The sequence below is a fragment of the Callorhinchus milii genome, unplaced genomic scaffold (genome assembly GCF_018977255.1).
Source record: "Callorhinchus milii isolate IMCB2004 unplaced genomic scaffold, IMCB_Cmil_1.0 Scaffold41, whole genome shotgun sequence".
NCBI classification, from domain to species: domain Eukaryota; kingdom Metazoa; phylum Chordata; class Chondrichthyes; order Chimaeriformes; family Callorhinchidae; genus Callorhinchus; species Callorhinchus milii.
Window position 1 is genome coordinate 530,986 of NW_024704782.1, and position 10,787 is coordinate 541,772.

The following is a 10,787-nucleotide window of genomic DNA, read 5'->3' on the forward strand; positions in this document are numbered from 1 at the left end:
GTGAGCAAGTGAGTGTGTGAGCGATTGTGTGAGCGAGAGTATGTGCGTGAGCAAGCATGTGTGAGCTAGTTTGTGAGCGAGCGTGTGTGAGCAAGAATATGTGTGAGCGAGTGTGTGTAAGCAAGGGTGTATGTGTGAGCAAGTGAGTGTGTGTGAGCGCGTGTGTATGTGTGAGCGAGTGAGTGTGTGTGAGCGAGTGTGTGTGAGCGAGGGTGTGTGAGCGAGGGTGTATGTGTGAGTGAGCGAGTGAGTGTGTGTGAGCGAGTGAGTGTGTGTGAGCGAGTGTGTGCCTCCCCAACGCCTCCCTCCACACAGCATATGCTCTTTTGTGAATCTATCATTTACATAATAATAATCATAATAAACTTTGCATTTGATATCGTGCCTTATCACGTATTTGGGGATTTGGGGTTCAGGGCTTGGAGTGAGGGATGGGGCTCAGGGGACAGGGTTTGTGGTTTAGGGTCGGGGCAGGGCTTGGGTTCGGAGTGGGGTGGCGAGGTTTCGCTCTAGGGGCAGACTTTTGGGTGGGATACGGGTGGGGTTTGGGGGTGGATTTTGAGCTTAGGGGGGGGATTTCTTTTGTTTGTTGTTGACTGTGGGGTGAGGCTGGGGGTGGAGTTTGGGGTGGCGAGGTTTTGGTCGAGGGGCAGGGGTTAGGGGAGGGTTCTGGGCGTGGTTTGGGGGGGGCGCTTGGGGTTGGCTTTGAGGTTGGGGCAGAGTTTGGGGTGGGGTTGGGGGCAGAGTTTGGGGTGGGTGGGGGGTTGGGGTGGGTTAGGGGAAGCTTCCCCGCCCCCCCGCCCCCTCGCTCAGGCCCATTCGCTGACACTGCTGATATCACAATGAGCATCAGCCTGGGCTGAGGTTGCCAGGGGCTACAGGGGCCCAGTGCGGGTGGGCCGGGCCGGGCAATGAGGCTCTGACATGAGTGTTTGTGGAGGGGAGCAGGAGGCTGGCATGTCAGCAGGATGATTGACTCAGAGGGTGAGTGACCATGGGCTGCTCATCCTCAACCCCCACCACCACCACCCCCACCACCATCACCACCTTCACCCCCACCACTATCAACCCCACCACCATCACCACCACCATCAATCCCACCACCATCACCCCCATCCCCACCATCACCCCCATCCCCACCATCACCCCCACCACCACCATCATCACCCCCATCACCTCCACCACCCCCATCCCCACCATCACCCCCATCCCCACCATCACCACCTTCACCGCCACCACTATCAACCCTACCACCATCACCACCACTGCCATCACCCCCACCACCACCACCTCCGCCATCATCCCCACCACGACTACCATCACCCCCACCACCACCACCATCACCCCCACTACCACCACCCCCACCGCCATAACCCCCACCATCATCACCCCCACCACTATCAACCCCACCACCATCACCACCACCATCAATCCCACTACCACCATCACCATCATTACCATCACCACCACCCCCAGCATCACCACCATCACCACCATCACCCCCACCACCATCACCCCCACTACCAGCACCATCATCCCCACTACCATCACCCCCACCACCATCACCACCACTGCCATCACCCCACCACCACCACCTCCGCCATCATTCCCACCACGACCACCATCACCCCCACCACCATCACCCCCACTACCACCACCCCCACCACCACCGCCATAACCCCCACCACCATCACCCCCACCACCACCATCCCCCCACCACCACCATCATCACCCCCATCACCACCGCCATCACCCCCACTACCACCACTATCACCACCACTGCCATCACCCCCACCACCACTGCCGCCACCACCCCCACCACCACTGCCGCCATCACCACCACCGCCATCACCCCCACCACCACCATCATCACCCCCACCACCACCACCGCCATCACCCCCACCACCACCACCATCACCCCCACCACCACCGCCATCATCACCACCACTGCCATCACCCTCACCATCACCCCCACCACCATCACTGTCACTGATAGTGATAATAATCCTCACATTTGACCCAGGGTCTCATCACGTCTTTGAGACATCTCAAAGAGCTTCACAGGATAGACTGTAAAGTGTAGTGGCTGTGTATTTTGCTTGCTAAACACGGCAGCCAATTGCGCCCAGCAATGTCCCTACAAACAGTGAAGTGACCAAATTATTATTCGACAATTTTTTTTGTGGGGGGTTTGTTACCCCTGGAAAGCAATACGCTAATCTATCCAATCTATCTGGGTTCCTACTTACTGTTAGGTAAACAGAGGCGTGTGTATCGAGTAAGGAAACTTGCCCAACGTTTTGCCCTGCCCCGAACGGGAATCCTCTCGCTTGTGAGGCGAGTGCTCTAACCACTACACAACAACAACAACATTACATGTGTACAGCGCCTTTCACGTCAGGAGGCTGGACGGTCAGAGTTTCGGACCCGAACTGGGGGGCAGGGGGGAAGCAGGGTGATCGAAAGCATGGTCAACAAGGAAGGTCTTGAGATGACACTACAGGATACCTCAGCGTGTCTCAAGCTGTCGGTCAGTCTCAGTACCCACCAGCACAGCCAGTACCCACCCCACCAGCACAGTCAGTACCCACCCCACCAGCACAGCCAGTACCCACCCCACCAGCACAGCCAGTACCCACCCCACTAGAGCTCCACGGGCAATACTGAGGGCACTGTACAACACAATTCACATTTACATTTATATAGTGCACAGGACTGCGCCAACATGTCTGTCAGATAATTAATAATAGGAATAAACCTTGTACGTTACCACCCCATCAGGACAGGATTCATTGTAAAGTGTAATGACTGTGTGTTAAGCGGCAGCCAATTTGCGCATAGCAGTGTAAAACATCCATGAAGCGAGCAAGTGATTTTATGTGGGGGTTTTGCGGCCAGGACAAGAGAAAGAGAGAGAGAGAGAAAAGCTTTTCCCGACAGTACCGTGGGAGATCTTTAACATCTCCCCCTCCCACCCGATGTGCAACTTAAACCCACAACCTCCTGAGTTAGAGGCTGAGCAAGAGCCTGAGCCAATGAATCTGATAAGACGAGGCCCTAAGATGATTATTAACAACAACAACAAAATTACATTTACGCCTTTCACGTCGGGAGGATGTCCCTGGGCGCTGGACAGTCGGGGTGAGGACTATTAAAATCAAAATGAAACTTTCATTAGAAACAAAAGCTTTTCAAAGCTTCACAGCAAGTTTAGTGACTTTAAGTAAAGGTTTCAGTTTTTTTTAAGCTGACACAATCAGAAACCCAGCACCGTGATCAGCCGGGTGTCTGACACACATTTCCGCTTTTGTCAGACACCCGGCTGATCACAAGGATGGGTTTCCATGTGTGTAAGTCACCAGGGTCTTTTGATCTGACCTCAACCGCTGCTCGTGGAAATTAATCCCAAGCCCTGACCGGCCTCTGAGTGATCGGATTCTCTCTAACCTCACCCCTGACTCCACTGACAATCCTGAGATTCCTGCGACCCCCTTCTTCCCCGGCACCCACTTCCCACCTATAGGGGAGTTTCTTGATCGTCCCTCTGTTGTCTTTGCTGACCCTTGGTCATGCCTCCCCAAGCCACCCCAATCTCTGCTCTAATGAGACACACAGACGGCATCTCAGAGCACTTAACAGCAGCAGAACCGATGCCGAGCTGGTGGGGAGGTGACCGGTCAAGGAGGAAGGTCCTCAGGCACGACCTGAAAACGTGGAAAAAGCACAAGTGCCGATGCTGGAGGCCGGAGCGGGGGCAGCGGGTGTGGTGTGGGGAGACAGCAGGTTGGAGAGATGGGGGTTGGGGGGCGCAGAGAGTGAGGATCTTGAAATCGATCCGCTCTGTGACAGGGAGCGCAGCCTCTTCACACGGAACTGGAATTGGAGTTGGTTGCTAGGATTGCGGGGAAGGGTTGGCGTGAGTTGATTTGAAAGAGAATTCGATGGGAATTTGTGGAGGAAGTGGAAGTGGAAGCAACAACAAATGACATTTATACAGCGGCTTTCACACCAGGAGAACGTCCCACGGCACAGGACAGTAAGGGACCCGCCCCCAAGCTGGTGATTGGGATCAGGAGGGGTGGAGGGCAGCCAGGTTGAGAGTAGGAGGGTGAGATGTAGGAGGGTGACCGAAGGCACGGTCAAACCAGAGGCTGAATTTCCGACCGCCAATGGTGGGGCAGGCAAGGCGTGAGTCGTGAAGCAGGCTGGAACCCGCTGAGCGAAGGGAGCGGACAGGTTAGCAGGTCACAGAGGGAGGAGCAAGGCTGTGGATGGCTTTGAAGGTGAGGACCAGGATCTTGAACTGTATCCTCTGAGAGATGGGGAGCCAATTGATATGTTGTTGAGATGTCTGAAAGCGCTTCATAGAACATACTGTAAAGACTAATGACTGTGTATTTTGTGAGCAAAATAAGACAGTCAATGTGCACAGCAGTGTCCCACAAACAGTGGATTGAGTGACCAAATTTTTTTGGGTGGGATTATTATGCCCAGAAAGCAATCTGCCAACTGGGTTCCTGCTTACTGTTGGTAAACAGAGGCGTGTGTGTGCGGAGTAAGGTAACTTACCCAAGCTTTCACGTCACCCGGAAATCAATCCTAGATCCTCTCGCATGCGAGGCGAGCGCTCTAACCATTACTCTATGGGATGAAATGATCAGACAGGAGAGGAAGAGCCGCGGGATGGGGGGAGGTTCGACTGTCACACACTGCTCAGTAAAGCTGTGCTTGTCTTCTTCCTTCAGTGATCCTCCTCTTACTCCTGGTCCTGGTCGATGTTATTTACATCACTGTCGGTGAGTTCCTCTCGCCCCCACACTCCCATTCAATCCCAAACTCCACTATCCATGTAACTCATCTGCACTAAACTCCATACCCCCATTACACCAGTCCTCGCCAGACTTCTCCAGCCCCCACATGGTCTGTACGCTGGTGACACATATCTCTACCTCTCTGCATCCACCCTCGACCCCAGGACCACTGCTATCCTGACAGACTCTTTGTCTGACATCAAGTCCTGGATGAGAGCCAACTTTCTCCATTGAATGTCAGTTAGTTCGAGGCTCCTGAGTGGCTCGCGCTAGCACCTCCGCACCTCAGGCACTGGCGGTATCAGCATCCAAGGATGCCCACTCCACCTCACCAAGCCAGTCAGGAACCTAGGGTTGACCCTCAACTGTCCTTCCTCCCCCACATCAGTGCTTCGACCCGCTCTGCCTTTCCCGTCTCCGCAACATTACCCGATTCCACTATATAGATGCAAGTTTTGTTTTGTTGCTGTTAAGAGTGCCTCACGTGATCACAACAGACCTCGTCCAGCCACACTCAACATCTCGTCTCCACCCACTGCTGTGTCTGACTGTGTGTTTGTAGGTACATCCACCTACTCTACCACCACAACAACAACAAAATTACATTTCTAAACCGCCTTTCACGTCGGGAGGACATCCCAAAGCGCTGGACAGGCAGAGTTACAGACCTGGGCTGGGGGAGGGAGGAGGGTAGTGGGGGGAAGCAGGGAGATCGAAAGCACGGTCGAAGAGGAGGGTTTTAAGATGGGTCTTGAAGGTGGCGAGGGAAGGGGCGAGGCAGAGGGACTGTGGGATGGAGTTCCAGAGGGTGGGGGCAGAGTGGCAGAAGGCCCACCCGCCAATAGGCCAAGCGAGGTGGGGGACATGAAGCAGGCCGGAGCCCGCTGAGCGGGGGGAGCAAGCAGGTTGGTAGGGGGTTAGGCGGTCAGAGAGGTTGGAGGGAACAAGGCCATAGAGGGCTTTGAAGGTGAGGACCAGAATCTAGAACTGTATCCTCTGTTAGGGAAGTCAGTGGAGTCGGGCGAGAGTGGGGGAGATGGGGTAACGGAGTTTGGTGCGGGAGAGGACATGGACTGCAGAGTTCTGGATGATCTGCAGCTGTGGAGGGAGGAGTTGGGGGCCGACAAACAGAGAGTTTGCATAGTCGATCCCGGATGTAATGAAGGTGTGAATGAGGGTTTCGGCAGCCTGCGGTGTGAGACAGTGTTGGAGCCGGGGGGAAGGCAGAGCAGTTCATGTCCAGCCAAGTCCCACAAATAGCCGTGAAGTAAGCAGGTGAATTTATCTGGAGGATTGTCGGCCCGGACACTGGGGGAGAGAGAGGAACTCTGTTGCTTTTCTTGACAGTGTTGCAAGAGATCTTGAATGTCACCATGAGCAGGGCACAGAGGTTTAACTTCTAACTCGAAGGACGGCGTCTCTGACAATGCAGCGCTGTCAGCCTGGACTGTGAGGAGAGCAGGGAATGGGGGAACGAGCCCCAGCACAGACATGATGGGGAGTGGTGACGTGGTGGACAGGACGTGATGTTAATCTGATCTTGTCTCCTCTTTAGCTTTCATCTTTCTGAAATCTTGCCCTAAGGGTGAGATGGTGCCTATTTACATCATCGCCTCAGGATTCTTTGACATTTTGCAAGTGCTGAAGGAATACCTGCCAGTGTCAGAGGCCGGGGGCTTTACGTCTCCCCGCTGGAGCTCCTTCACCTTCTCCAAGACGTCTATGAGGTGGTGTTTCAGGATATCGGCCATCCTCGAGGGGGCCTTGCTCGCCGCAGGTAGCCCCGCCCTCTCTCTCTCTCGCACTGATTGGTTCCCACATCAGCAGCACCGCCTGCAATTGGACGTTCATTCCTGCCGCACCCTCTTCTGCCTGCCCCGCCCTCTCCATATCTGCCCCGCCCTCTCCATACCTGCCCCGCCCTGTCCACATCTGCCCCGCCCTGTCCACACCTGCCCCGCCCTGTCCACATCTGCCCCGCCCTGTCCACATCTGCCCCGCCCTCCCCATATCTGCCCCGCCCTGTCCACATCTGCCCCGCCCTGTCCATATCTGCCCCGCCCTGTCCATATCTGCCCCGCCCTGTCCACATCTGCTCCGCCCTGTCCACATCTGCTCCGCCCTCCCCACGTCTGCCTCGCCCTCTCCACGTCTGCCCCGCCCTCTCCAGGTCTGCCCAGCCCTCTCCAGCCTGCGAGCCTGATGGAGCTGTCAAGCTGCTGATTGACCGTCTCCCCACAACTTTCAATTCCCTTGTTTCCCTGAAATCCAGGGTTGTTTTCAAACCCACCCACTCCTCCTGGTACAGCAGTCATCTCCGCTCACGCAAAACACAAACCCGGATACTCAAGCGCAGATGGCAGAAATCCGGCCTCACGATTCACTGTCAGCTGTAGCTAGAGTACCTCCACACCTACCGCCTGTTCCTTTCACAGGCCAAGATTTTTACTCCAAAGTCATCCTGGAGTAGAGAGAGAGAGTGTGCGTGTGAGATTACTCCAACGCCCTCCTCGTCAGTCTCCCCAGCTTCACCATTCACAAGATCCAGCTCGTTCAAAACTCAGCCACTCGCATACTGACCCGGACCAAACTCCTCACCCACATCTCACAAGTTTTGACAAGGCTCCACTGGCTCCCCATCACCGAGCAGATTGACTTCAAAATCTTCACACTCGTGTTCAAATTCACTCTCCATCACCTCCCTACCTCTCCCGACCTCATCACTCCTCAATCCACCACCCGGCCCCTCCACTCGAATGGCACTGTCCCTCGCACCCTCCACCCCACCATTGGAGGTTGCTTTCAGCCACTGCACCCCAAAACTCTGGAGCACTCTTCCCCAGTTCCTCCGCCTTGCCCCCTTCCTCCCCTCTTTCAAGTCCCACCATCTTCGACCGTGCTTTCGGCCACTTCCCCCTCCCTTGGCTCCACCACTGTTGAGCGCTATGACACGCTATCCTGCGTGGATGGCGCTGTATAAGTAAGTACAATTTGTTGTTGTTTCTCCCCTCAGCGTGTTTGAAAACCATGATGTCTGCCATGTCCATTGCCTACATCACCATTGGTGAGCTCTGCCCACATGTCTGTTCACATCGGTGTCTCTGATTCTGTGACCTTTACCAGATAAGTTAACTAGTTAATTTGAGTTAGGAGGTTGTGGGTTCAGGCCCTGTGTTGGATACTTTGAGCTCAGTCCAGGCTGCTGCTCCATTCCTGGATTGTCGGATACTGTCTTTCAGATGAGACGTGAAACTGAGCTTCAGTTTGTGTCTGTTCAGGGGAGATTTAAAAGAAAAAGTAGTACCAGCACAGATACAATGGGGAATGGGGATAGAGTAAAGGGCTCCAATGGGGGAGTGAGCACCAGCACAGACACGATGGGGAGAGAGGGAGCAGGGAATGGAGTTAAAATAAAGAGCTCCAGTGGGGGAGCGAGCACCAGCAGACACGATGGTGGGGGGGGGGGTTGGGTTTGGGTTCAGTTGGTGCTGGACTATAGTACCTATGTGTTCCAGGGACAGTGTATTTGAATTCCTGCACCCAGCAGCACCTGATCCCAATCTATCTCATTGTCTCTGGGAGCTTCTCTCTCTTCCTGATCATGATCTCCTGCGTTCACTGCTCCCCGAGCGATGGCGAGAACCTGTCACAGTGGCGAGACCTCAGCCGTTGCTGGAAGACTATCAGCTCCCTGTTCAGCTTCATCTGGTTTTTAACAGGTAACTATCCTAGGGGTAAGTGGTCCTTTCGCGCCTTAACTGACTCCAAGGTAATGTGTTTGGCAAAAGAATATCAAATCTACCCTCTGTGATGGCCTCTAGTCCAGTTTCTGAGCCAGGGAGGACAACGTACTCTAGAGCGCTGCTGGTGACAGCCCAGGCCAGCCTGGCTCATTGTCAGAGAAACAGACATGGGGGCAGGGACTCTTCCCACTCAGCTCCAGTTAACCCTGCAAGCCCAAGTCCTAAAGATATGGTGGTCTTCGCTGGTCAAGCAGCAGGAAAATTGTCAGCCAGTACTCTCAATGGCAAGCTATGTGGTTTTAGCTGGTCAGACTACAGCAGTTAGCCCAACCCACTCTGGGATCCCCAAACCTTGGCTCTTGACAATTGGGCCTGCAATACTCTCTGGAAATGGGCAAGAAGGATTCGTCCCTCCTGGCAGATTGAGTCACGTTTCATTCCAATATTCAAAGGTCACAACTCTGGGGCATGACTGACAATTGCAGGGTTAATAGTCAGGTGTTAGCCTGGCTTATGTGGCCTGCGGACCTTGCTCAAATAGGGAATCTGGCCTGCGACAGTGAAAGGTTGAATCACCCTGGCCTATCTGATCTCATCCCTCCAGACCACCTGCCCGACACCATTTCCCCATCACAACATCGAGCTGGTTTTCAAATGCATCCAGTGTCCTGGCCTCAACAACCCCTCCTGGTAAATGTTTCATAGTTAATTCAACAACAACTTACAGCTGTCACACGGGGTAGAGTCTCAGAGTGCTTGTTCCTGGTCTGTCAATCCTGATGTCTATATTCTGAACTTACCCCTCAATGTTCTCCCCTTAACCCCAGTAGATAGCTCAATGCACACTCTGGTTCCCTCGAACCCTGGCTCTTGCATATTTTCAGACATGGAGAAATTCCCATGTGTAGGTGACGTATGTGGGATCTCTTCAGCCTAGTGTCTGACTCGCAACCAGCTGGTCACGGTGATGGGTTTCCATGTGTGTAGCACACCTTGGACCGAGCCTGTGGCCTCTCACTGCAGATTTCATTTCTCACTTCTCTGTTCCAGGTAATGTCTGGATCTACTCCATTTATGAGCCGGATTACATCCACGAGGACTCTGCTCTTTATTGTAACAGAACTCTCTACCTCTTCGCCTTCTGGATGACGACCATCACCTATACTCTGCTGGCCCTGGTGCTGGTCCTGGGCTGTTGCGGGCTACTCTGTGTGTATACTCTCCAGGCCACAGCTTGCAGGGGGCAGCAGGGTTGCTGGGGGGAGAGGGAGAGGTAATCAGCCAACTTGCTGCCAAATTACGTCTCTCCTTTTGTACACCGACACTTTTTAAAGCTGCATCTTCACGTCACTAAATGTAAATCACGGTTTGTTGTTGTGGGGGATAAGGAGAAACCGCACTTTTATATTGTAATCACTGAATGATCCAGGGTATATTTCATACCCTCGCCTGTTGGACGAGTGTGGGGGACGGGGGGGGGGGGTGATGTGCACAGGCTTTCACACTCGCATAAGATTTTTGGTTTGATATTTGAACTGTTTTTAAACTAATGTTTTGATGTAAAATGTATCTAATAAATTTGTGATGTACAGTACTTGCATTGTGCGTATCACCCTTAATATATTGGAACTAGGAGGCCATTCAGCCCCTCATGCCTGCTCCATCGTATTAGAGATTCTCCTATTTGACCGAGTGGAGTCCTGCAGTTTAGTGAAATCGAGAAATCTGAGTTTGATTCCCAGGCAGGACGAAACGTTGGGCAAGTTTCCTTACTCCATGTGCCTCTGTTTACCCAGCACTAAGTAGGAACCTGGTTGTTAATCAGTTGGCTTTTACAGGGGTAATAATCTCTTCCAGCAATGAAAAAAAATTGTTATTTAATCCTCGACTGTTTGTGTGCACTGCTATGTGCAATTGGCTGCTGAGATTCGCCCATAAAATATCCAATTTTATTCAAAGTCAATATACAATATTCACTTTACAATATATCCTGTGAAGTGCTTTAAGACATCTCAAGGCTAAGGCGCTTTAACAAATACAAAGATTATTATTACTCCACATGAGTCAAGATTATTTTGTTTTCTGCACTTCATACCTCCCATTTCTAGTATCACCACACAACAAAATTACATTTGTATAGCACCTTTCCCTTCAAGGGGACTGAAGGTGCTGGACAGTCACGGATTTGGACCTGAGCAGGGAGGAGGGGTTGAGATATGGGTCTTAAAAAGTG

The 10,787-nt window shown here is 53.1% G+C and overlaps 2 protein-coding genes across 3 annotated transcripts in view; both read left to right on the forward strand.

Moving 5' to 3' along the window:
* LOC103190958 (fibroin heavy chain-like) overlaps window positions 1–10,787 on the forward strand; it is a 108,720-nt gene that overhangs the window by 57,234 nt on the left and 40,699 nt on the right. The gene's annotated exons all lie outside the window — the stretch shown is intronic.
* Window positions 7,825–10,024, forward strand: LOC121851464 (transmembrane protein 272-like). Of its 2 annotated transcripts, none has more exons than XM_042345317.1 (3): window positions 7,825–7,875; window positions 8,327–8,530; window positions 9,605–10,024. In XM_042345317.1, exons 1-3 carry the CDS (start codon window positions 7,839–7,841, stop codon window positions 9,829–9,831), a joined length of 468 nt encoding a protein of 155 aa, XP_042201251.1. In that variant the 5' UTR covers window positions 7,825–7,838; the 3' UTR covers window positions 9,832–10,024. The 2 variants fall into 2 exon arrangements, with proteins under 2 accessions (XP_042201251.1, XP_042201252.1); XM_042345318.1 differs by having other exon boundaries at window positions 8,333–8,530.

Excerpts from the sequence above, each read along its gene's own strand:
- LOC121851464 (XM_042345317.1), top strand. The coding sequence starts at position 7,839 with ATGATGTCTGCCATGTCCATTGCCTACATCACCATTG. Across the intron at positions 7,876-8,326 it reads CATTGCCTACATCACCATTG|GGACAGTGTATTTGAATTCC; the intron begins GTGAGCTCTGCC and ends TATGTGTTCCAG. Across the intron at positions 8,531-9,604 it reads CTTCATCTGGTTTTTAACAG|GTAATGTCTGGATCTACTCC; the intron begins GTAACTATCCTA and ends TCTCTGTTCCAG.